The sequence below is a fragment of the Lepus europaeus genome, chromosome 13 (genome assembly GCF_033115175.1).
Source record: "Lepus europaeus isolate LE1 chromosome 13, mLepTim1.pri, whole genome shotgun sequence".
Classification (NCBI taxonomy): domain Eukaryota; kingdom Metazoa; phylum Chordata; class Mammalia; order Lagomorpha; family Leporidae; genus Lepus; species Lepus europaeus.
This window is the reverse complement of record NC_084839.1, coordinates 33607750-33634793: the sequence shown is the minus strand read 5'-3', so window position 1 is coordinate 33634793 and position 27044 is coordinate 33607750. Positions and strand designations below refer to the sequence as shown.

General features: G+C 43.8%; 1 protein-coding gene across 2 annotated transcripts; it reads left to right on the top strand.

Moving 5' to 3' along the window:
• The first annotated feature begins 2 nt into the window (after nt 1–2).
• SULT6B1 (sulfotransferase family 6B member 1) lies at nt 3–27044 on the top strand. Of its 2 annotated transcripts, none has more exons than XM_062209264.1 (6): nt 3–1388; nt 5262–5367; nt 6656–6768; nt 13472–13561; nt 21710–21866; nt 26492–27044. In XM_062209264.1, the coding sequence occupies exons 1-6, from the start codon at nt 987–989 to the stop codon at nt 26620–26622; spliced, it is 999 nt and encodes a 332-aa protein (XP_062065248.1). In that variant the 5' UTR covers nt 3–986; the 3' UTR covers nt 26623–27044. The 2 variants fall into 2 exon arrangements, with proteins under 2 accessions (XP_062065248.1, XP_062065249.1); XM_062209265.1 differs by lacking the exon at nt 26492–27044 and adding an exon at nt 17821–17915 and having other exon boundaries at nt 21710–21794.

The following is a 27044-nucleotide window of genomic DNA, read 5'->3' as shown; positions in this document are numbered from 1 at the left end:
AGCGAGGCCAACGGGAGGGGGAGGGGGAGGGGGAGGAGAGGAGGAGGAGGGGAGATCCGGAATATCGAGGTCCGCTAAGGCACCGCGTGCAGAGCCAAGCCTACGGTACCCTGAGGAGTTAGACACACGTCAGCCTTCGCTGAAGTTGTAGCCTCCTGAGGGTAGAATATATAGACAAACAGTCGAGGAGAAGTACGCAGTACTGAGGCGTGCCTCGGATCCGAGGGCTCCATGGAGGTTTTAAAGAACTGGCAGGGGCCGGCGCTGTGGCGCAGCGGGTTAACGCCCTGGCCTGAAGCTCTGGCATCACATATGGGAGCCGGTTCTAGTCCCCGCTGCACCACTTCCAATCCAGCTCTCTGCTATGGCCTGGGAAGGCAACGGAAGATGCCCCAAGTGCTTGGGCCCTGCACCCACAAGGGACACCCGGGAGAAGCTCCTGGCTCCTGGCTTCAGCCCAGCTCTGGCCGTTTTGGCCACGTGGGGAGTGAACCAGTGGTGGAAGACCTCTCTCTGCCTCTCTGTAACTCTATCTTTCAAATAAATAAATCTTTAAAAAAAAAAAAAGGGGGGGGGGAGGTTAAAGATATCTCTGTCATTGCCAGGTGAAGTAAGTGCCTTTTTATTAAAAAAAAAAAAGTTCCCCAAAACTTATTACCCACTTTGGACAATCATGAAGAAACACAATTAGACTAAGTGGGTAGTCCAATAGCACAAAAGATGCAAGTTTAACTTTATTTTGGAGTTTCATTTCCTTGTGAAAGCTCCTACAACAAGTAAAATGCATTTTTATGCTGTTCTCTTGTTAATCTGTTTTTTGCCATAGAGGCCTTGGGCATGAATATAGGAGGGTGAAGAAGGGACTTTTCTCCTCCCTGCAGAAGCCAAAGTATTGCCAGAATAACCATCATGAATCCTAAATGCTTCCAGCACCCACTGTCTCATGGACTCCATCCCTGCCTTCTCATAAGTTTTAACTCTGAAGTATGAGCCAGTTTGTCGTAAACTCTGGAAATGCAAAGAGGTTACACTCCCCTCCCTCCACAAGTAAATTTCACTCCCCAACTGCACTGGAAAGTAGCATTTCTCCAGTAAAGAAGAGAAGAAAGTACAACTTTATCACGAGGGAACCGTGCTTTGTAAGGAGGAAAGAGCACAAGACAGGCTGCCTGGCAGCCCCTGAAAACCAGCCATGGCCAATTGGCTCTCAGGAGCCCTATGTTACTGTGCCCCAGGCTACAGACTTGCTAATCTCACCTGATTTCAACCACCCTAGAGATATTTTTACATCTGTTTTCTCATTTTGGATGAGAGGAATAAATCTTTACCCTGAAAGAAGAAAAAAGGAGAGAAAAGAAAGGAGAAAGAGAAAGAAGGAAAAAGAAGAGGTAAGAGGGAATGATATATATATATATATATATATATTTTTTTTTTTTGACAGGCAAAGTGGACAGTGAGAGAGAAAGGTCTTCCTTTGCCGTTGGTTCACCCTCCAATGGCCGCCATGGCTGGCGTGCTGCGGCCAGCGCATCACGCTGATCCGAAGCCAGGAGCCAGGTGCTTCTCCTGGTCTCCCATGTGGGTGCAGAACTTGGGCCATCCTCCACTGCCTTCCCAGACCATAGCAGAGAGCTGGCCTGGAAGAGGGGCAACCGGGACAAAATCTGGCGCCCTGACTGGGACTAGAACTTGGTGTGCCGGCGCCGCAAGGCGGAGGATTAGCCTATTGAGCCGCGGCACTGGCCCAGGAATGATATTTTTAATAGCTAGGAAATAAACTTTATCTAATACAGCTGCTTCCCAAAGCATGAGGCAGGCCATGGCAGAGGAAGTATTGGAGTTTTTGGCCATTTATCCTAAACAGGGACACAAAGAGCGAATGGGAAACTGGGGTTTCATACAACAGGAGACCCAGCTGCACTCACAGGCAGACCATTGCAAATGCATCGTGTTATTAATGGTTATTTTGGAGCCATCCGTGCTGTGTCCCTCCATCATGCATGCCAGACAATTCAGAGTGGAGAATGTAGAATCATAAGGGTGACACATTGACCTAAGCAAGAATCAGAGCTCACATTACCAACCCCAAAGAGCCCCCAAAGCCTCCTGTAATTACAGGCACTGGTGCCAGAACAAGGTCCAGCCCATTGTCCTGCTTGCCAAGAAGCAAGCAAACAACCAAGGTTGAATGAATGTCTTAAATTCTATCTTACCTGGGGGAAACAAAGACTCTTTGTAATGTAAGGGCTAATCCCACTAAGTAGATTGGCAGTGAGTACAGTCCAGCTCCTCTTTTCTTTTTTGGAAGGGAGATTCTAAAATACCTTCCCAACTCCAGTGAATGTTATCCTATTATTATGTAAGGTAATAGTGCCTTCGAGGGGGAGTGGTACATGAAACTGTAAGAATACTAAGACAGCTAGATATTCTGATTTTACCTCTTTCACAAGCTGGTTTTTGTTTCTCCCCTTAATACATATTCCCAAATATAACCAAACCCAGACACCTATTCTTAGCTAGCGACCTTCTCTGGTCAATTCTTCCCCCATTGTAAAATGGAAACAGGAAGCTGCTCTCCCACGTTCACTGCTTCAGCAAGATGCTTTCTGTTGATGTAGAAAATTTCCTCAGTTCTAAGATGTAGATTTTTCTAGATACTTACACTTCTGTGATGCATATGTATGTAGTTTTTGTACAAAATGCTGTTATGAAACACAATCTTCTAGAACCCAGGAAGTTTAATATATCCATTGTGATCATAAAAATATCTCTTCTCTTGGGACAGGCATTCGGGACAGTAGTTAAGATGCTGTTGGGGCGCCCTCATCCCTTACCAGAGTGCCTAGGTTTGAGTCCCCAGCTCCACTTCCAATTCCAGCTTCCTGCTAATGTGTACCCTTGAAGGCAGTAAGTGATGGCTCAAGTACTTCAGTCCCCTACACCCATTTGAGAGACGAGGATTGAGTTCTTGGCTCCTGACTTTGGCATGGTTTCTCCTTGGCTGTTGTGAGAATTTGGGAGTGAACCAGCAGATGGGAGCTCTGTGCATTCTTGCTGTCTCTCACTCTCTCTCTCTCCCTGTGCATTTGTGTGTGTGTGTGTGTGATCTCAGAAGATAAGATTTCTTTTTTTTTCCAATGAAAAATCCATGGTCTTGTTTTCTTGCAGCAGGTAAAGAAGAACCAAAGAACTCCTTGGCACTAACAACTAAACCCATAATCTATGTGATCTCACTGTAACTGTCCTTTTTAAAAAAAAAAAAAAAAGATTTATTTATTTTAAAGCAGAGTTACAGAGAAGCAGAGGCAGAGAAAGAGAGAGAGATTTAATCCGCTGGTTCACTCCCAAAATGACTGCAGTGGCTGGGACTGAGCCAGACTGAAGCAATGAGCCAGGAACTTCTTTGGATCTCCCACATAAGGGCAAGGGCCCAAACACTTGGGTCATCTTCTACTGCTTTCCTAGGCCATTAGCAGGGAGCTGGATTGGAAGTGGAGCAGCCAGGAATCGAACCAGCACCCATATGGGATGCTGGCACTGCAGGCAGCAGCTTTAACCACTACATCACAATGTTGGCCCCTGTAACTATCTTTTTGCCAGCTCTTCCCAAGGCTGACTCCCAACCTCCAGAAGTTTTTTTTTTTTAAAGATTTATTTTATTTATTTGAAAGACAGAGTTACAGAGAGCGGTAGAGACAGAGAGAGAGGTCTTCCATCTGCTGGTTCACTCCCTAGATGGTGCAACAGCTGGAGCTGCACTGATCCGAAGCCAGGAGCTTCTTCCGGGTCTCCCATGCAGGTGCAGGGACCCAAGGACTTGGGCCATCTTCTACTGCTTTCCTAGGCCATAGCAGAGAGTTGGACCAAAAGATGAGCAGCCAGGACTAGAACTGGCACCCATATGGGATGCCAGCACTGCAGGTGGTGACTTAGCCCACCACACTACAGCACCCACCCTGAAAGAGTAAATTTTAACCCAGAATAGGCACAAAGCAGGACATAGGCTAAACTCCTATAACAAAGGGGCTCCAACGCTTCAGGAGCTCCAACAAGAAACACAGCTGTGCTCTTTCACTTATAGTTCAGTTGTCTTCAGGGTAGGTTGTGGGAGGGAGGCTTCATGTCTGGAGGAACTCCAATAGTCAGGCTTCCTCCATTCCATTAGCTATTTCCCTCCAAATTAGCAAGTCTGGTGTGTCAACATCCTATCCTGTCTGCCACCCAGCTGTGGAAAAGGGGATGGAGAAGAATTAGAGTCATCAACATTTTGTTTTAGGACACACATGATCCAGAATTTTCACAAATCACTTCTGCTCACTCTCTGCTAGCCACAGGGCCTCACTGTGCTACAAGGGAGACGGGAATTGTAGGCCAACTTGCCCAAGGAAAAACAGCAGAGTGGCTGCTGGTGAAAGACTGCCTCCCACACCCAACCCGACTTGAACCAGCAGGGAACTGAGCTCAGAAGCCTGTAGACACCATTGCATTGGGTTCCCCCTTACAACATGGATCTCTTCTACAAACCACAGAATTCCATTGTTAAATAGGTATAGAAGGGCAGCAATCACTATCCCCCTTTTACATCAACTTTGGAGCCACAGTATTATTAGCATAGAATAACAGAGTCAAGATTCAAACACAGTTTTGTAGACTTTGAAATCTATTAAGCCAATAAGTGGCAAATCTGAGGCTAGTGCCCAGGATTGCCCCCAAATCCTGGCTGTTTCCTACTCAACTAAATTGTCTCACAATCCCATTGTCACAGCACGTAGGATGTGTGTGGAAAGCTATCGACCCAGGAGAGAACTGAAGTCTCATTCTGTGAATGTGAAAGTTGTATGCCTAATTCAATTATGTACCTGTTTGTTAGATATTTAATATCTATTATCTTCTATCAGGAGACTCCATTCTTGCTTCCATCGGGAGGTTGCCAAAGTGGTAATGTAATCAGTCCTTGGGCTAATATTCCCTGATCCTCAGCCTGGGTTGCACCTGTGCTTTACCTATTGTCAGAGGAGGATATACAAGGGTGGAGGGGGGCGGATGAGAATTCAATGATTTCTTTTTCTTGTGAATGGGAGGAGCCATTCCAGCTTCTGAAAAACTGCATAAAAAGCAGCCACTGCCCCCAGAAAACCACAGAACAAATTCATCAGCAGGAAGCCAGCATGGCTGAAAAGTCCAAATTTATTGAGTACATTGATGAAGCTTTGGAAAAATCCAAAGAAACTGCACTTTCTCACTTATTTTTCACCTATCAGCAGATTCCTTATCCAGTCACCATGTGTGCCTTAGAAACTTTCAAAGCCCTGGACGCCTTTGAAGCCAGAAGCGATGACATTGTGCTAGCATCTTATCCAAAGTGTGGTAAATGATCTCAATCTACTAGTGCATTTTTTTTTAAATAATGAATAAATTAGAGAAGGTTCAAGACAAAGGTGGGATGAAGGCAGCTCACCTCTGCATGAAGCTGGCTGGAGATGAGTAAGCAGGATGGACAGGATGCTTGAGCGTAAAACTTGTAAAATGGAGAAGTACAACTGCTTGACTTAAAACTGTCAGTGTCGGAGGGAAGAGTCTCTGTGGAATGGGCATGAGGGATGGTGGAAGGTGGAACTGGAAAGAAGAGCTATGAAGGTGAGGAAGTCCAATTGCCATGGAGTACTGACAGTGGTAGAGCTTTTCATCTTAATTTTTGACTTCAGACAAAAGCATGGCTACTTCTACCATATGATGATTTCTATGTTATAGATTATTTTGCAGGATGAAACATCAAATCATTTTTACAAAAGTCTCTCATCAGTGAAAGACAAGACATTAAGAGCGTAAACTACCCTAGTTTACAACTGCTACTTTTGAGTCTCTCAACTGCTATTTCATCTCTAAATGTTTATTAAAGTCAGCTTCATTTAATATTTTTCTTCTAACTGATGCTAGTTTTTTTAAATAAAGATTTAGTTTATTTGTTTGAAAGACAGAGTTATAGAGAGAGGGAGAAACAGAGAGAGAGAGAGAGAGGTCCTCCATCCGCTGGTTCGCTCCCCAGATGGCCACAACAGCAGGAGCAGCGCTGATCCGAAGCCAGGAGCCAGGAGCTTCTTCCGGGTCTCCCACACAGGTGCAGGAGCTCAAGGGCTTGGGCCGTCTTATACTATTTTCCCAGGCCATAGCAGAGAGGTGGATCAGAAGTAGAGCACACAGGACTCAAACCAGCGCCCATATGGGTTGCTGGCACCATAGGCTGGGGCTTTAACCCACTGCACCACAGCACTGGCCCAATGCTGGGTTTTTATAAAATCAAAATTATATACTCTTGTAGAAAATGTTAATTAATTTAAAGTAAAATAATATATAGATGTAAGCAATCATGTCTATAATTTAACATTGTTCTATAAGGAACATATTCTAGATTCAAAAACAAGCATTAAATGATCTATGAGAAATAAGATAAGTTGAATTTCATACTGATGTGAGTGAATGCTGTTTTCTAAAAAACTATTTCTTTCTGTAGCCCAGGTTATCTCAAACACAGAATCATTACATATGCATACCAGGGATAGTAGATTTTAATTTTTGCTAGGTTTATGCTAAAGTAGTATGCTTTTATAATATCAAGACTCCTTAAAGAGCTTTTATTGTGTGATTTTTCTTATAGGTTCAAACTGGATTCTACACATTGTCCGTGAATTACTGTCTGTGGTTTCCGAAAAAAAATATGAATATTCAGAATTCCCTGTTCTTGAATGTGGGGACTCAGAAAAATATCAGGTTAGTACAAGCAGCCTTTAAACTTACAGCAAATCCTCATTGGAAGAGTTCTTCCATTTTAGAGATACTTTAGTTTGAGGTTCAGAAAGTGCAGCACTTAATAGCAGTTTATTGTGTGATTATTATATTCTCAGTACTTTTCAAGTATTATCTTTTTTTACAGCACAATGATCTTATTAGCATTTCACAAAAGGTAAGACTGTTACACACTTGCCCAAGGTCACATGGCTAAGAAATGGCAGAGTAGAGATTTGAACCCAGGCTTCCTATTTTAAATTGTTAATGACTACATCATGCAACCAGCCATATTATCACTATTATATTATTATTTTTAAGTAGAAAGAAAAATAAGCTCAGAAACCTTAGAAATGAATTGAAATTTAAAAAAAAAAAACACTTTTATTTCTGAAGACAAAGAAATGGACAGGATGCTAATGGGAAACCCCAATCTTTTTTCTTTTTTCTTTTTTTCCTTTTTAAGGATTCTAATTATTTGAGAGATAGAGTTACAGAAGGAGAGACAGAGAGAGAGGTCTTCCATCCTCTGGTTCACTCCCCAGATGGCCACAAAGCCAGGAGCCAGGAGCCTCCTGCAGATCTTCCACACAGGTGCAGGGGCCCAAGGACCTGGACCATCTTCCACTGCTTTCCCAGGCCATAGCAGAGAGCTGGCTGGAAGAGGAGCAGCCAGGACACAAACCCACAGCTATGTGGGATGCTGGTGCCACAGGCGGGGCTTAACCTACTATGCCACCGTGCTGGTCCCCTCAGTCCTTTCTTAATGAGACTTCCATTTTGATTTTCCTGTTGCAGTTAGGACTTTGGTGTGCGTGTGACGGATGGAAAACAATCCAGTAGTACCTAAGAGTGTGAACTACTTCCGCATGTGAAGGGAGTGACAAGTCACCCCAGCTGTCATTACTCACCTTGTCAATCTCACTAATTGGGAGCTGGGTAGGGGACAGAATGTTCTGCCCCCACCCCTGGGAGGTGAGAAGGAAGGATCTGCCTCAGGCCGTTTGTGCCTGGACAGGGCAGCGGCGGGAGGAGGACCATCCTCTCCTGACTGCTGACACAGCAGAATGCACTGGGAAGGTAAGGCTGTGTTCAGTGGGCAGCGGCAGCCTCAACGAAACTTCAGACATGGCCACCAACAGGCAGACAGAACCCAGTTACTGGCGAGGCACTGGACTGGGATTTAGGGAACGGTTTCTGGAAGGGGACTGAGACAGTGGGTATGATGACAAACACGAAATCTGGAACCTAGGTGCGAGGAAGCCCATCTCCATGGATTAGACCAAAGTTGCACAAAAACACATTGTCGGTGAGGTAGGTGTTCAGGGATTGATGGCAGCGAGTGGGGTTGCTGCTGAATCCTGGGTCTGGTTTGCAGCCCCGGGACCTCAGGCGACCCGAGACAGGCCAGCAGCCACCTCAGGGTCTCGGCTCCCAGACCTGCGAGATTCGCTGATACTAAGGCGTGTTGGTTTGAGGCTCGGTCAGGACAGGCTCAGGAATACAGACAGGATGGTGGACGCGGGCTTTGCAAAGCTTTCCCCTGGGTAAGAAATGGGAGAACTGATATTTCTCCTGTCTGGCCTTTGAACAACCTTTTCCCTAACAAGAGTGCTTAACAGCACCTGAAGAGTTGCTAACATTTGTCCAGCTTCCCACCTTCTCTTAAAAACTTGCTGCATGATGGCCACAAATTCACCTGTGTCGTTAACGATCACTGAGATAAGCAGGTTTTTCTCATGATTGCAATTGGGTTTAGGAGGCTAATATATAAGTTTTTGTATTATTTGGTTTTCTTTTAAAGATTTATTTATTTGAAAGACAGAGTTACAGAGAGAGGTAGAGACGGAGAGACAGGGCTTCCATCCTCTGGTTCACTCCCCAGATGGCCACAATGGCTGGAGCTGTACGAATCCGAAGCCAGGAGACAGGAGCTTCTTGCCCACGCTGGTGCAGGGGCCCAAGGACTTGGGCCATCTTCTATTGCTTTCCCAGGCCATAGCAGAGAGCTGGATCAGAAGTGGAGCAGCCAGAACTCAAACCGGCGCCCATATGGGATGCCGGCGCTTCAGGCCAGGGCTTTAACCCGCTGCGCCACAGCGCCGGCCCCTTTTGCATTATTTGTAAGATTATTTTGCAGGGAAGTTTATTTCTAAACCAGTAACATCAAACAAAACTTAGCTTCCTGTGCTATTGCTCACTGATCCTGGACAAGCTTTTGTTCTTGATAAGAGTTGGGCAGAGCAGGAGGCAGCCCTGACTTAAACACCCAGGAGCCTCAGGAACTCTCTTTGTCCTCCAGGGAAGCCTGGTGTCCTTGTTCACAAGCCAGGGTTCTTTCTGTTTCACCAACTACTTTATTTTATTTATCTATTTGAGCAGAGAAATACAGGCGGACAGGGAGCTCCCATCTGCTGGTTTACTCTCCAAGTGCGTACAACAACTGGGGCTGAAGGAGGGCTGAAACTGACAACCGGAAACCCAGCCCGGGTCTCCCACCTGGGTGGCGGGAACTCAAATACAACTGCCTCCCAAGGTCTGTATTAGCAGGAAGCTGGAGTCAGGCATGGAACTCAAGCCTTGCCATGTGGAGCTCAGGTGTCTTTGTTAGACTAAATGGCCCCCTGTTGGCCCAACAACTTCAGTGGGAATATAAAGCCAAGCCTTGCCATCTTCTGGTCCTTGCATTCTAAATCTTGGCTCTATTTATGAAAGAGAGTTGCACTTATATCCTGTTAAAAGAATTTCCAACTAAATAAGAAGGCAAGGAATCATCTAAATTAACATTAAAATGTTGTACAAAGTGAGTCGGGAATAGGATCCTACCTCCAGGGTTTCTGGAAAATATTTTCACTCAATATAGTACTTTGTGTCTTGATGCCCATACTTTATCAAAAGTGTTTATTTGGGGCCTTTTTTGTGGCACATCAGGTTAAGCTGCCACTCGCATCCTGTATCAGAGTGCTCGTTTGGGTCCAGACTGCTCCAGTTCTAATCCAGCTCCCTGCTAAAGCATCTGGAAGAACATCAGATGATGACCCAAGTTCTAGGAACCTGCTACCCATGAAGGAGACCAGGATGGAGTTCCAGACTCCTGGCTTTGCCCAGGTCCAGCCCCAGCTATTGTGGCCATTTGAGGAGTGAACCAGCAGATGGAAGATCTCTCTTGTGTTTCTTTCTCCATGCCCCCCTGCCTTTCTTTAAACAAACAAACAAAAATAAATCTTTTAAAATGTTTATTTTTTTCTTCACATATTTTAAAGGATTTTTGGTGATTTTATTGTAAATTCATTACATCTATGACCAAAGATATTTTAAAATATTTATTTATTTATTTGAAAAGCAGAGTTACAAAGAAGAGAGAGAGAGACAAAGACAGAGACAGAGAGAGATCTATCTGCTGGTTCACCTCCCTAAATGCTGCAACTACCTGGGGCTGGACCAGGCTGAAGCCAGGAGCCAGAAGCTTCTTCCAGGTCTTCCACGTGGATGCAGGGGCCCAGGGACTTGGAAAATGTACACATTTGTGCTGCTTTCTCAGGCGCATTAGCAGAGAACTGGATTGGAAGTTGAGCAGCCGGGACTCCAACAGGTGTCCATATGGGATGCTGGCGCTGCAGGCAGCAGCTTTACCCGCTATGCCACAGCATCAGCTCCCAGTCCCCTGGATGTTTTTCTAATTCTTTTAGTAACTTTACCCTTTCTCATGTGTCTTTTTTTAAAAATTTGTTTATTTGAAAGACAGAGTGACAGAGAGAAAGGATGAGAGAGAGCAAAAGAGCACGTTCTTCCATCCATTGGGTCACTCCCTAAGTGTCCAAAATAGCCAGGCCTAGCCCAGGCTGAAGCCAGGGACCAGGAACTACATCTGGATCTCCTACATGGGTGGCAGGGGCCAAAGTACTTGGGCCATCTTCTGCTGCCTTCCCAGGCACATTAGCAGGGAGCTGGATCAGAAGCATAGTAGGGGCTGGCGCTGTGGTGTAGCGGGTAAAGCCGCTGCCTGCAGTGTCGGCATCCCATATGGGCACCGGTTCTAGTCTTGGCTGTTCCAAATCTAGCTCTCTTCTATGGCCCAGGAAAGCAGTAGAAGATGACCCAAGTGCTTGGGCCCTGTACCTGTGTGGGAAGACTCAGAGGAAGCTCCTGGCTCCTGGCTTTGAATCAGCACAGCTCCAGCCGTTGCAGCCAATTGGGAAGTGAACCAATGGATGGAAGACCTCTCTCTCTCTCTCTCTCTCTCTCTCTCTCTGTGTGTGTGTGTGTAAGTATGACTTTCAAATAAATAAATAAATAAATATTTTATTAAAAAAAAAAAAAGAAGGGGTCAGCACTGTGGTGCAGTGGGTTAATACCTTGGTCTGAAGCACCGGCATCCCATATGGGTGCCGGCTCGAGTCCCGGCTGCTCCACTTCCGATCCAGCTCTCTGCTATGGCCTGGGAAAGCAGTAGAAAATGGATCAAGTCCTTGGGCCCCTGCACCCACATGGGAGACCCAGAAGAAGCTCCTGACTCCAGACTTTGGATTGGTACAGCTCCGGCTGTTGCAGCCATCTGGGGAGTGAACCAGAGGATGGGAGACCTCTCTCTTTCTCTCTCTCTCTCTGCCTCTCCTCTCTCTGAGTAACTCTGGCTTTCAAATAAATAAATAAATAAATTTTAAAAAAGAAGCAGAGTAGCCAGGTTTTGTTTTTTGTTTTTTTGTTTTTGTTTTTGACAGGCAGAGTGGACAGTGAGAGAGAGAGAGACAAAGGTCTTCCTTTATCGTTGGTTTACCCCCCAATGGCCGTTGCGGCCAGCGCTGATCTGAAGCCAGGAGCCAGATGCTTCCCCTGGTTTCCCATGCAGGTGCAGGGCCCAAGCACTTGGGCCATCCTCCACTGCATTCCTGGGCCACGGCAGAGAGCTGGACTGGAAGGGGAGCAACCAGGACAAGAATCCGGCACCCCAACTGGGACTAGAACCCAGTGTGCCAGCGCCGCAGGCAGAAGATAAGCCTATTGAGCCATGGCACCAGCCGAAAAAGAAGCAGAGTAGTCAGGTTTTGAACCAGCACTCTGACTGCTAGCCTCTCTCCTGTGACTTTATGTGGTTTTTGACCATGTGGTTTAATGGAAACGGCACCCCATATCTTAATCTGAAAATTACCACCTGTGTACTTTTATACAAAGCATTTAAAACCTCAAAGCCTGTTCTTAATCTCTAAAATGTTGCTTACAATATCTGCCTGAGAGGATTGTCATGAATTAATGTAAAAGTACTTCAAATACTAAAAAGTAGAATTGGATATAGATATTATCACTACTAATCACCACTTGGACCCATATCATTTATTTAAATTGCATTTTAAAAAATATTATTTATTTGAAAGGCAAGGTTAGAGAGAGAGAGAGAGAGAGAGAGAGAGAGACATATCTTCCACCTACTGGTTCACTGCCCAGATGGCTGCGACAGCTGGGACTGGGTCATGCTGAAGCCAGAAGCCAGGAACTCTATCCAGTCTCCCATGTGGTTGGCTGGGCCCAAATACATGAGCCATTATTCACCACTTTCCAGGTGCATTAGCAGGGAGCTGGATGGGAAGCAGAGTTTACCGGATGTTGGTGTCACAAGCAGTGGCTTAACCTACTGTGCCACAACGCCAGCCCCTGTGATCTGTTTTTAAAGCCTCATTTCGCCTCCTTGCTTGGGGTGGGACCTCCACTAAGATTTTATAGAACACTTGCGAAGTGTCTAAATACTGTGTTATGACTTGAAATGAGTGAGTGTGTTGTAGCCATGACCAAGCAGTCTGTGACTTCTACAGATGTGGAACTGAAAACTTGACACTGCAGTTCCCTATGTAGCATATACTAAGTGCTGAAACCCTTACTCCTGGCAGATGAAATAGGTAACTTTGTTTTTAGAATGGGCAGTAGAAATAGATTACAGAAGAAGAATCAATCACCCTGCACTTGCAAAAGGAAAGCCTCTCCCCATAGGGCCTATACTGCTAAGAATTTCTTTCATGGACTATTTCTGAGATGGTTAAGTGACTGTGCTTTCAGATTCCGGTGGGATGTCTGATTGCATGGAGTCTTAGTTGGTAAGAAAAATAGATCTAAATTTTTAAAAAATATTTATTTGAGAGGCAGAGTTACAGACACAGAGAGGGAGAGACAGAAAGATCTTCCTTCCGCTAGTTCACTCTCCAAATGGCTGCAACCACCAGAGCTGGACTGATCCAAAGCCAGGAGCCAAGAGCTTCTTCTGGGTCTCCCATGCAAGTGCAGAGGCCTAAGCTCTTGAGCCAACTTTCACTGCCCTCCCAGGCCATCAGCAGGGAGTTGGATTGGAAGTGGAGCAGCCCAAACTTGAACCAGCACCCACATGGGATGCCAACGCTGCAGGCAGCAGCTTTACCCACTATACCACAGTGCCTACCCCAAAAGTCATTGTTTTCTTATATGACAAAAAGAGATTAGGAAATGGTAAGCAGGATCCAATGAGGAAGTTCAAGAGGAAGATTTTAATTATTTATTTATGACTCTTCATTTCTCAAGGAGAAAGAGGAGATACTGTGACAGCAGTGCTTGAAACAGCTATTTAGGTACCAAATTTAGGAGTAGTCCACCACACACACACACACACACACACACATGTGCACCCAGCATGTACCACTTTAACTTTGATGTGTGTGTTTTTAAGAGAATGAAGCTGTTTCCATCTCCAAGGATTATGACAACTCACCTCCATTATGACAAATTACCTGGTTCCATCATCAAGAGTAAAGCCAAGGTGAGTGTCCCTTCCTACTGATATTGTAACTTGAAATTTTTGTGTATGCAGACTGGTTCTTTGAGGTGTCTGATGAATTTGTTCCTCATCACAGAATTTTTACAAGTGAAGTGTAAGATTGCACTTCTTTCTTAAGGTATATTGGCTACAGTTGCATTTGAGTCAGGTGCATTTCTTTTTTTAAAGATTTATTTATTTATTTGAAAGGTAGAGTTACAGAGATGCAGAAGCAGCCAGGGAGGAGGGAGAAAGAGAGATCTTCTATCTGCTGGTTCACTTCCCAAATGGCTGCAATGGCTGGAGCTGGGCCAATCAGAAGCCAGGAGCCAGGAGCTTCTTCTGGGTCTCCCATGCAGGTGCAGAACTTGGGCCATCTTTTACTGCTTTCCCAAGCACATTAGCAGGGAGCTGGATTAGAACTCGAACCAGTGCCCACAGGGGATGCTGGCAATGCAGGTGGCAGCTTTACCCACCACGCCATAGCACTGGGGCCCCCTCAAATGTGTTTTCAACTAAGATGTAAAACGTATGCTTAGACTGAGACCTACAGTATTTTATTTGTTTAAGATTTATTTTATTTATTAGAAAGGCAGAGTTACAGAGAGGGAGACAGAAAGAGATCTTCCATCAGCCGGCTCACACCACAAATGGCTGCGACGGTCAGGGTTGGGCCAGGCTGAAGCCAGGAGCTAGGAGCTTTACCTGGGTCTCCCGCATGGATGCTGGGACCTAAACACTTGGGCCATCCTCTGCTTTCCCAGGCCATTAGCAGAGAGCTGGATCAGAATGGAGCAGCCAGGACTCGAACTGGCACTCAGCAGCTTAACCCATTAAGACACAACAGAGCAGCTTAACCCATTAAGACACAACAGCGGCCCCAGGTCACTTTCAGTTTCATGAGAACACAGAATACAGAGGAAAGAGCAACAGAGCCGAGACTGATGCTGGGGATTCGTCTTCATGCCAGCTAACTGGCCCTCACAGTTCACATTTAAGTCTTTGTCAAATTGTAAATTGCTGCAAGCCAGAGCTACTAATGAGAAGTAGTTAAGGCTTCAAATATTAAAACCTTCAAACGACACAAATGTAATGTATTCGAATTGGGGCAGGGATGAGTTTTGGCTCCAAGGACAAGACCCAGACCTACTCATCTCCATTCAATTTTATTTGCTTTGTGTTAGCTACATTAAGCAGATAACTTGGTTTGAGATCTCATTCTCTGAGTTTCACATCATCTACAAATCTGATAAACAGAAGCTTCTGTGTAGTTACCTAAATCACTCATTACAGTGTTAACCACGGCCGTGTCAGGATAAAAACCTGCAGACAGGGCTTTACTTAGCCTCCTTTGCAAGTGAGTACCTGGCTACATTCATAGACTTAATTGCTCCTGCTTCCAGCTCACATCCTTTCTTTTTTCCAGAAGAAATAGAAAGCAACTCAATTAATCTAGAAATGATGTACAAAACAAAAAAAAATCCCCGTTAGTCAGCAGCAACTTGCTATCAGTGGACTCCTGTTGCCCCCTGCTGGCTAACTACTTCCTCCTCTGTATGGCTTCAAATTATTCAGTCAAGATTACAAATCTGTACTTTGCAAATTCCACATCTGCCTCCTGTCCAAAAGTGAGGTGACTTCTATTTCCAGTCACCTGACCTCGGAGTTCACTAATATGCCAAATAATGTATCTTCCAACATCCTCCGTTCTTGGAATGCAGTCTTCAAGCCTTGGAGCAGCCAAGTGATCTACGATCTTCGAGTCCTCTGGACGTTCCGTTTATTTCCCACTTCTCATGCAAAGGAACCGTTCAGTTATCAGAGAAGACAGGCAGACACAGGAATCCAGAGGCTCCGTTCTGCCTATGTCCACCCAAAACCTCACACCTCAGGCCCTAGGGAGCGGGCCTTGCCATTGTTCGATTTTCTTTCCCACCTAGTGTAAATATTATTTCCACTGTCCTTACCATTAGTTTGCAATTTTAATTTGATTTATGGAGTGGACGGTTCAGATCATGCTCCCCTGACGTGCTTGTGAGCTTGCTCATTTTTCCTTTTCTACATCTTCTTCATGTGCCTTTGGGGTACCTAAACTCATTAACAAAAGTCCTCTGCTCCATCCATCTCCTTTCCTACTTCCTGCCTCCCCTCTCACCACACTTCCCCATCTACTGCTTCCTCTTGCTCCATTTCATACGCTTTCTCTACAGATGATCACAACTGTGTAATACACAAGCAGGCACATCGTTTTGCTCAGTCTTCACTTTTCCAAAGTTCAAAACATAGGCCTAACTAAACTCACTTAGTTCTCACTTCCTAGATTTTGGTGATATTTTGAAACCCTAAAGATACGGCAGTATCTTTTTTTCATTTCCACAATGATGTCCCTGATATTCCAAGCTATGGCTCTTGGGATGACTTCTTCAGACACTTCATGAAAGGACAAGGTATGGCTGTTGGCAATCAATTCTTCTTACTTCAATGACCGCACAAATACAGAAATCCAAATGTATTTTAGGGTAGAGAAAGAAATAAGATTTAGGTTGATCCAGGAACCAAATAGTTGCATTTAAATGAAGGTTTATAGCCCCACCTTATAACATGTTTATAGCATATTAAACAATTAAAGAGCATTACTGTTTTTAAAAATAGGTTGGACAATTCATGTTGACGTGGCACTGTCTGTTCTAGTGGCAAACAGGCATGGAACAAAGAGGCGTTCGCTAAAAAAATCACACAGAAATGCATTTGTATTAAATTCCCCTTAATTCACTGTTTAACACAATGATGAAAACCAAAAATGATTAAAACCAAATGGTGAAGTGGCAGCTACACCTAAGACATTTGTTTGGCACAGAGGCAGTAAGTTTTGTCACATCTTGTTGATGTTGTCCCTTTGCTTACTGCTTTTTGCCATATGCCCGCAAGGTGGGTACAGCCCCTCCAAGCGCCACCTTCAGGTTGGGAAGAAAGAAGGAAGAATCGCGCCAGCTCAATGTCTCTTAACACATGAAGCAATCATTTTGCCAGAACCTTCCTCGTGTCTCATTGAGCGGAACCATGTCATGTGGACATCATAGCTTGAGGAGGGGCAGAAAAATGGGGACTTTTTTTCATGATTGGCTTAGGCCCAGATAATCATGAAAGTAGGGGTGTATTAGACATTGAGTGGGCAACCTACAGCAATTGCCCCAACAGATCAAATACACCAAACTGGCTGCAAACCAGGGCATGATGATGATGCTGGTATGAATTAGACACTGCTTTAAACATTTGACATCTGCTAATCCATTTAAACGTCACAACAGCCCTATCTTATAAATGAGGAAACCAAGGTACAGAGAGGTTTAGGAAATTGCTGGAAGTCACACAGCAAGTAAAAAGCACAACTAAACAATGTCTAGATCTGTACTGTCCATTGTGTAGCCAGTGGCCATGTGTGGCAATTGAGCACTTAAAATGTGACCAGTATAATTGAGCTAACCATTTCATTTCACTTAATTTTAATTGAATTTAAACTATAAATAGATATTCAATTCAGTTATTAGAAAGCTTTTAAGTCAGGTTGTAATAATTTGGGTGTATGAATATAATTTTTCAAATGTAAGTTTTATAAAATCTGAATATATATAATGTATTTCTAATAAAATTTAGCATCCAAATTGAAATTTTCTGTGTGTAAAATACCCACTGAGTCCTAAAGACTTAGAATGTAAATAATAATGTTTAAGGTTTCATTAATCATTTTTCATGTTGAGCACTTGTCAGAATGATATTATTAAATATATTGAATTAAATAAAGTAAAGCATTAGAATTGACTTCACCTGTTTCTTTTTGGTTTTTTAAATTACATATATGGTTTAGATTATGTTTCCGTCTAAATATCTTTCTCAGCATTTTATTCTCTCTGGCATTATCTCGGTCAGATTCCATGTGTCATTCACATTCCTGAGTTATTTTAATCATCTAAATATTCATTAATGTCTTATAGTTTTATTAAATCAATGTTACAGCTTGCTTAGTTTTATTCTAATTTATGGAAAATGTTCAAAAAGATAAGAAAATTGACAGAAATTAGAAAATGGAAGTGATTTACGCCAGCCCTTTTGGACAGATATTTGTAATAACATCAATATAACTTTCTTTGTCTGAGCCTAAACACATATGGATAGTTTATATTTTACAGCATATACCAACAGCCTATGATTTTAATCTTTATTATTTAAGATTTCTTCAGAAGTTTTTTTTCCTGTGTTCTTAGTTTCTTGGGGAAGCTATTTTGATTTTGCAATTAATTGGAACAAGCATCTTGATGATGCAAATATTAAGTTCATATTATACGAAGACCTAAAAGAGGTAAGACTATGATTATTGATATTCTAGAGCAAGACTTATTATAAACTACAAGGTAGATCACTTACTTGCATTTGTATGAACAAATATGGTATTTAATTTTTAAAAATTCTAGGTATGTGGTACAGTGCTAGAAAAAAAGTCAAACCTTGTGTAAATGCTTAGATTATATATTTAACAGAAATAAAATAATGGGTCACAGAAAAAAGATAAATAGGTCCTGTTTGATTTGATGGAACACACATTTGGCTGTGAATTGATTTCTGCAGTTAATGTACTTTTTAAGAAGTTTTTATTCACTATCTAGTGAGTGATTATGCAGCATTGCTTTGGGCCCTGGTGATGCATCAAGGAATAGATCAGGCAAAGTTCACTGCCCTGGAGAAACTTACATTCTAGCTAGACAAGGCTGGGAGGAAGAACAAGTAATAAGCACAATGAATTTGAATTTTCATACCTGGGTATGCAGGTAGACAAGAGCAAATGATCAAGAATTAAGCCATGGAGTCCTTCAATGTGAAGGGTTTGGGGCAAAGGGGAGGAGACTGAGAGAACTAGCAAATGAGGTAGGAGAGAAAGCAGAGTCCTGGAACCCCAATGAAGAAAATATACTAAAGAGCAGGGGCTGTGTCAGATACTCTATAACTGAATTGCATGTTTAAATGTTTGTTTGTTTGAAAGGCAGAGTTAGAGAGAGAGAGAGAGAGAGAGAGGTCTTCCATCCGTTGGTTCACTCCCCAAGTGGCTGCAACAGCCAGAGCTGAGCCAGGCTAAAGCTAGGAGCTTCATCCAGGTCTCCTGCATGGGTGTCAGGGGCCCAAGCACTTGGACCATCTTTTGTTGCTTCTCCCAGGCCATTAGCAGGGAGCTGAATCAGCAGTGGAGCAGCCAGGACACAAACAGGCATCCATATGGGATCTCAGCATCATAGGCAGCAGCTTTACCTGCTATGCCACAATGCCACTTCCAACCTAATTGAGTTATTTATTTATTTAGAAAGACAGAATTACAGAGAGGCAGATATGGGTTGGAAGGGCAGTCTTCCATCCACTAGTTCACTCTCCAAATGGCTGCAATGCCTATCCAAAGCCAGGAACCAGGAGATTCTTCCAGGTCTCCCAGGCGGGTTCAGGGGCCCAAGTACTTGGGCCATCCTCCACTGCTTTCCCAGGCCATAGCAGAGAGCTAGATTGGAAGTGGAGCAGCCGGACTGGAACCAGCGTCCATACAGGATGCCAGCACTGTAGGCTGGCATCACCTGCTGTGCCATAGCACCTGGCCCCTTGATGAAGTATTTTTTTTAAAAGATTTACTTATTTATTTGAAAGGCAGAGTTACAAAGAGGCATAGGCAGAGAGAGAGAGAGAGAGAGAGAGGTCTTCCATCCACTGGTTCACCCCACCCCCCCAAGTTGGCCACAATGGCCGGTGCTGTGCCAATCAAGAGCCAGGAGCTTCCTCCAGGTCTCCCACATAGGTGCAGGGACCCAAACACTTGAGCCATCTTCTGCTTTCCCAGGCCACAGCAGAGAGCTGGATTGGAAATGGAGTAGCTGGGACTTGAACCAGCACCCACATTGGATGCCAGCACTGCAGACCTGAGGTTTAACCTACTGCACCCCTTAATTGAATTTTAACTCCAGTCTCCAGTGACATTAAGTGCAAGTGCAATTTAATAACCCTGTCTGTCTCAGGGGAGGAGAACCTTTTTTATGTCAAGGGCCATTTGGATATTTACAACATCATTCTCAGAATTATCCACCTAAAAAGTAGCCTCCTATAGAGTTACTGAATTGCTAGTCCCACCTGTAGTGGCTTTGGCAGAGCCAAACCAAATGATTTTGCAGGTCTCCTATGGCCATGGGCTGGATGGTCCACATCCTTGTTATAGGATGCATTTGTCTAACATGAAAGAATGTTTTAATTTAGCTTTTTCTCCCTCTAGACTAGAATAATGTTTCCAAAATCTGTGCTCCTTAGAATGCCAGTGTCATCCCAGACATTTATAATTCTTGCCTGGGGGTGGAGAGGAAGTTACTTATTTGAATAGATATAGAGGCTACTGCATTACATAGCCAGATCCTTTGGCATTCACATTGTACATTGGTATTAGAATCTGCAGCAAGAAACAAAACAAAACAAAACAAACATCTTACTTTCATTTAAAGGATTCTAAATTTATTTGATCTCAACCTTTCCCTCCCCCGCCATGTAACATCTATAACCATCTTAGGGTATCCTAGTGTTTTATAGAATACAATTAAAGAAAAAAAAAAACTGCTCTAGAAGACATATGAATCTCCGTTGAAGAGGCACTGTGGTGGTTTGTGGGTGGTTGGGTAATTAGACAAGGTAAATTTCAAGACTTCTTCAAGTTTCTATGACTGTAAGTCTAAGCTTTATAGAATTTAAGCATTAGTTATAAATGGTATAAAAAAAAAAAGAGAGAATTAGAGGGGCCAGCATTGTGGCACAGTGGGTTAAGCAGCTGCTTGTGACATTGGCATCCCATATTAGAGTGCTAGTTTAAGTCCTGGCTGCCCCACTTCCAATTCTGCTTCCTGTTAATGTGCCTGGGAAGAAAGTGAATGGTGGCCCAAGTATGTAGGATCCTGCTACCCATGTGGGAGACTCAGATGGAGCTCCTGGCTCCTGGCTATGTCCTGGCCCAGCCCCAGCCATCTGGGGAGTTGCCATAATTTGGGGAGTGAACCAACAGATGGAAGATCTCTCTCTCTCCCTTTCTCTATCATTTTGCCTTCGAAATCAAGAAATAAGTCTTTTAAAAAGAGAATTAGAATTAACTCATACATTAATTCCTTTGGCTGGTCTAGGCTTTTTAATGCAATGAATGTCATCTGTGATAAAATTCTAACCTACTAACATATCATTTTTATATCATAAATACTTAGTATTATCTGAAAGCTCAACAAGTGTCATAAATTGAAACTACAAATTATAATCAATATAGAATATCTTCAACAGAGATGACTGTAATATCTGTATAGGAGTATTAAAGTCAGTCTGCAAAGAGAGATAAGCAAAGGAACTAAGGAGTTAGGCTTAAATCCACTCGGGCTTAAGAGCCTCTGCTCTCTGCACAGCTCCCACAGAAAGAAGTTTATCCTTTAAAATTTGGGGGCTGGCATTGTGGCATAGAAGGTAGAGCCACTGTTTACAATGCCAGTATCCCACTTGAGCACCAGTTCATATGCTGACTGCTCCATTTCCAACCCAGCTCCTTGCTAATGGCTTGGAAAAGCAGCAGAAGATGGCCCAAGTACCTGGGCCCCTACATCCATGTGGGAGACCGGAAGAAGCTCTTGGCTTTGGCCTGGCCAGTCCTGACGTTTGCAACCATCTGGGGAGTAAACCAGAGATGGAAGATCCGTCTGTCTCTGTTTCTCCCTCTCTCTGAAATTCTGACTTTCAAACAAACAAATAAATAAATACAATTTTGTTTTCAGGGTGCAGGCATGGGGGAAGTGGTTAGGATGCTAGTGTCACATACCAGAGTGCCTAGGATCAAGCCCTGGCTCCACTCCCCCAATTCCAGCTTCCTGCTAATCTGCACCTTTGGAAGCTGCAAGGTCATGGCTCAAGAGTCTGCCACCCATGTGGGTGACCTTTATTGAGTTCCCAGCTCCTGGCTTGGCCTGACCCAGCCCTAGCTGTTGTAGGCGTTGAGGGCTGAACCTGTGGGTGGAAGATCTCTATCTGTTTGTCTACCTCTCTGCCTTTCAAATACATTCAATAAGTAAATACATTTTTAAAAAGAAAATAAAATTTTGTTTTCAGAATCTGGCCACTGGAATAAAACAAATTGCTGAGTTCTTAGGATTCTGTCTCGCCGGGGAGCAGATTCAAACTATCTCAGCTCAGAGCACCTTCCAAGCAATGCAAGCCAAGTCTCAGGAAACGCACGGTGCTGTTGGCCCCTTCCTGTTCCGCAAAGGTAAGTGTATGTTGGTTTCTGGGGTTTTGGCTCAGTTAGGGAATAACTTATCACACAGCAGGCAATCCAGATGACTTTATTGTAAATAGAAAAGGTTTTCTTTCTCTCCTTCAAAAAGAAGTATGGACACAGGCAGTCCAGAGCTGCAACAGAGTTCCATACGGTCTTTTAGAAGACTACATTCCTTCTGTCTTTGTCTGCTTGTCACCTTGTGAAAACAAGATAGCAGCTGGAGCTCAATCATTATGTTCAAATTCCAGGTGGGAAAAGGAAATGAGCAAAGAACAGAATTGTGTATGTTAGCTCTCTGAGCCTCCCCTCTTTTAATTGTTTAAAGATTTATTCATTTATTTGAAATGCAGAGTTACAGTGAGAGAGGGAGAAATCTTCCCGTTCATTGGTTCAGTCCCCAAATGGCAGCAACTTGAACCAGTGCCCAAGTGGGATGCTGGCTTGGTGAGCAGTGACTTAACCACAACTCTGGCCCTGAGGACCTCACCCCCCAATTTAAAGATTTATTTATTTGTAAGGCAGAGTTACAGAGAGACAGAGGCAAAGAGAGAGAGAGAGAGGTCTTCCATCTGCTGGTTCACTACCAAATGGCTGCAACAGCCAGCACTAGGCTGATCTGAAGCCAGGAGCCAGGAGTTTCTTCCAGGTCTCCCATGTGGGTGCAGGGGCCCAAGGACCTGAGCCATCTTCTGCTGCTTTCCAAAGCCACAGCAAAGAGCTGGATCGGAAGTGGAACAGCTGGCTCTCGAACCAGTACCATATGAGATGCCAGCACCGCCCTGGTGCCCTTTAAAGACCATTCCTGGAGGGCCAGCACTGTGGCACAGCAGGTTAAAGCCCCAGCCTACAGCACTGGCATCCCATATGGGCACTGGTTCGAATCCTGGCTGCTCCTCTTCTGATCCAGCTCCTTGCTATGGTGTGGGAAAGCAGTGGAAGATGGCTCAAGTTCTTGGGCCCCTACAACCGAATGGGAGACCTGGAAGAGTCTCCTGACTCCTGGCTTCAGATCAGCTCAGCTGTGGCCATTGTGGCCAATTAGGGAGTGAACCAGCGGAATGGAAGACCTCTCTCCCTGGATCTACCTCTCTCTGTAACTCTGTCAACAAATAAATAAAATAAATCTTTAAAAAAAAATTCCTGGAAGCCCCACTCAATGACTTCGGCATTGGCCACCTGTCCCTCCAGCAGTAGCTGGGAAATATGATTCTTTTTAAAGTTGGGCACATAACTACCCAATTAAAATCAAAAATTTGTTAATAAGGAAGAAGGAGAAAATGAATTATTGGAGATGCAACTAGCTTTCTGACACAGATAATGTTACTAAATTTCATTAAATATGCTAAATTCTTATGGAAATTTATGATTATATAGGTTAGGGGTTGACATTTTTATTTAATTCCATATATAATGAAAATAATAACAAGATTTAGGAGGCAAGGCCTGGCACTGTGGCATAGTGAGTTAAGCCATGGACTGCAGTGCCAGCATCCCATATGGGTACCAGTTTGTGTCTAGGCTACTCCACTTCTGATCCAGCTCCCTGCTAATGTGCCTGGGAAAGTAGCAGAGGATGGCCTAGGTGCTTGGACCCCTGCACCCACGTGGGAGACCTGAAAGAAGCTGCTGGCTTTGGATCGGCCTAGCTCCAGCCGTTGCATCCATTTGGGGAATGACCCAGTGGATGGGAGATCTCTCTCTGTTTCTCCATCTTTCTCTCTCCATAACTCTGCCTTTCAAATAAATGAATCCTAAAAAAAATGAAAATTTAGGAGGCATTCATGTACTTGTACATGTAACAAGCAAGGGCAACAAGAGGTAATATTTATCAGGCATCATGTATTAAAAACTTAATAGGGTTTACATCTTATAAAAAAAATTTAAAGATTTATTTATTTATTTATTTGATGGGTGCCAGCACTGTGGCTCACTTGGTTGATCCTCTGCCTGCGGCGCTGGCATCCCATATGGGCACCAGTTCTGGTCCCAGTTGCTCCTCTTCCAGTCCAGCTCTCTGCTGTGGCTTGGGAGAGCAGTAGAAGATGGCCCAAGTGCTTGGGCCCCTGCACCTGTGTGGGAGACCAGGAAGAAGCACCTGGCCCCTGGCTTCAGATAGGTGCAGTGCTGGCCGTGGCGGCCATTTGGGGAATGAACCAACACAAGGAAGACCTTTCTCTCTGTCTCCTCTCTCTCACTGTCTGTAACTCTACCTGTCAAATAAAAAATATATTTATTTATTTATTTATTTGAAAGGCACATTTAGAGAGAGAGAGATAACAGAGAGATCTCCCACTGTTGGTTCACCCTCCAAATGGCCACAATGGCCAGAGCTAGGCTGATCCATTTCCAAGAGCTTCTTTCAGATCTCCCACATGGGTACAAGGACCCACGCATTGGGTCATCCTCCGCTGGTTTCCCAAGCACATTAGGAGGGTGTTGGATAGGAAATGGAGAAACCGGGACTCAAATTGGCACCCATATGGGATGCTGGAGCTGCAGACAGTGGCTTTTCCTGCTAAGCCACAGTGCCAACCCCAACAAAAAGTATATTAAATCCGTACTTTTATAAATGTAGGAGCCAAAGCTTAGAAATATTATATTTCCATTGTCATCTAGCTGACAGACAACTGAGTCAGCATTTGAGCCTAGGTCTACTTGGGTCTACTGTCCTTTTTCCAGTGAAGATCCATTTTGAAAATCCACTGTGAATGGAGCATCGATTCTAAGTCTGGCTTCGGTTTGATTCTTGAGTAGCTCTGATTTGTATGCTTTGTGAAGGACGGGGATAAAGAACCTGTCATTAAAATTTAATCAAGTACTATTCAGAATAGAAAAAAATCTGTGAGAAAAATCGCCTTGCGGTGCCGGCACACCGGGTTCTAGTCCCAGTCGGGGCACCGATCCTGTCCCGGTTGCCCTTCTTCCAGGCCAGCTCTCTGCTGTAGCCAGGGAGTGCAGTGGAGGATGGCCCAAGTTCTTGGGCCCTGCACCCCATGGGAGACCAGGAGAAGCACCTGGCTCCTGCCATCGGAACAGCACGGTGTGCCGGCCGCAGCGCGCCTACCGCGGCGGCGGCCATTGGAGGGTGAACCAACAGCAAAAAGGAAGACCTTTCTCTCTGTCTCCCTCTACTGTCCACTCTGCCTGTCAAAAATAAAAATAAAAAATCTGTGGGAAAAAGTGGTAATTATTTAAAAAAATTTATAACATTGCTTATAGAAAATTCAGAAAGCACAGGAAAAATGTAGAAAAGCATCACAACTGTCTGGATTTCTCCAAGCAGAGCGGGTTTAACAGGTGTGTTTCTGTCCAGTATTATTCTGTGGTGGTTTTCATAGCTGATTACATTTGTAAACAGTTTTGTGTTTAGCTTTATTCCCTTTGCACATAGTAAGCATTTTCTCACGTTGTTAAACCCTTATTAAAGTACCTTGCAATGGCTCTACAACATAGAGCTTAGGACTTCAACCCAAATCATCAAAAGATTTTTTAGAAAGAAGTAACTCCTTTACTTTTAAGTCCAAGTAAGAAGTAAAGTATCCTAATCTTAGGCAAAATAATGTATGTTTTATAAATATTTATTTATTTGAAAGGCAGAGTTACAGAGAAGCAGAGGCAGAGAGAGAGGTCGCTTATCTGCTTGATTTACTCCCCAGATGGCCGCAAAAAAAAAAAAAAAAAAAAGGCTGGAGCTGCGCTGATCCAAAGCCAGGAGCCAGGAACTTCTTCCAGGTCTTCCCATGTGGGTGCAGGGGCCCAAGGACCTGGACTATCTTCCACTGCTTCCTCAGGCCACAGCAGAGAGCTGGATCAGAAGTGGAACAGCCTGGTCTCTAACCAGCACCGATATGGGATGCAGGTACTACAGACAGCAGCTTTACCTGCTAGGCCACATTGCCGGCCCCAAAATAATGTATTTTTTTTTAAATGTTCAATATCTTGGTGCAGCAGGTTAAAGCCCTGGCCTGAGGCGCCAACATCCCATATGGGTGCTGGTTCTATTCCTGGCTGCTCCTCTTCCGATCCGGCTCTCTGCTATGGCCTGGGAAAGCAGTGAAAGATGGCCCAAGTCCTTGGGCCCCTGCGTCCATGTGGGAGACCCGGAAGAGGCTCCTGGCTTCAGATCGGCGCAGCTCTGGCAGTTGCGGCCATCTAGGGAGTGAACCAGCAGATGGAAGACCTTTCTCTCTGTCTCTACTTCTCTCTATAACTCTTTCAAATAAATAAAATAAATCTTAAAAAAAGTTCAATATCTGAGGTTTTAACCCAAACCTACCATAAAATGTTAACTTTTCAAAGGGTACTTAATGTATTATTTAAAAGACTTTAGAGAGAGGGAGTGGGACAGAAATCAATCTCAAAAAGTGGATTTTAAGTCCTAGATGTTGGGGTAGGGGATCACTGAGGCGAAGACAGATTGTCATTACCACAACACAGACAGGAAGAGCCCCAGTGAGTACTGTTAATTTTATGAGAGAAATTATGTTAGTTTTTAAGACTAAATTCTTATTCAATCATTTTCACATTACACAGTGAAATATTGCAGTCAAAAATGGTAAAAATCATGGTGAAATATTTTAACAGCTATTTGGGTCTCATGTTCTTTGTTATAGGTGAAGTTGGTGATTGGAAAAATTTGTTCAGTGAAACTCAGAGCCAGGAAATGGATGAAAAATTCAAAACCTGTTTGGCAGGCACTCCCCTGGGAACAAAGTTGAAATATGAATTATATTGCCACACTTGATTCTGGTTCATTTAGCAGGAATGGATATTTTCTTATCCTCAATAAGAACTGAATTTAAATAAATTAGTCTCAACAAATAATCAAATAATGATAAATAACAAATTTCATAATCATGAAGTTTTTAAGCATGAATCTAAGTGTTTTCACTTTTTAAGTAGAGGACTTTTAGCTGACTACAAGGGACACTACTGTGAATGTGCCGTCCTGTGGTAACCTCTTTCATGCCGTAGGCTCACATTAGAGCATGAGCAGTTGCTACCGTAGATGAAGCAGACTCCAAATAAAGGTCAGTTTCTTCTTCTCTCCTCATAATAACTCCCTTCTCACCTTGGACCAAAGCACCTGTGGCTCTCTCAGACTTACTGTTGGGAGAAATTCAATTCCAACCTACCTATGCTAACAAAAGATTAATAAATTGTATT

Excerpts from the sequence above, each read along its gene's own strand:
- SULT6B1 (XM_062209264.1), top strand. The coding sequence starts at position 987 with ATGAGCCAGTTTGTCGTAAACTCTGGAAATGCAAAGAGGTTACACTCC. Across the intron at positions 1,389-5,261 it reads GAAAGAAGGAAAAAGAAGAG|CAGATTCCTTATCCAGTCAC; the intron begins GTAAGAGGGAAT and ends TTCACCTATCAG. Across the intron at positions 21,867-26,491 it reads CCCCTTCCTGTTCCGCAAAG|GTGAAGTTGGTGATTGGAAA; the intron begins GTAAGTGTATGT and ends TCTTTGTTATAG.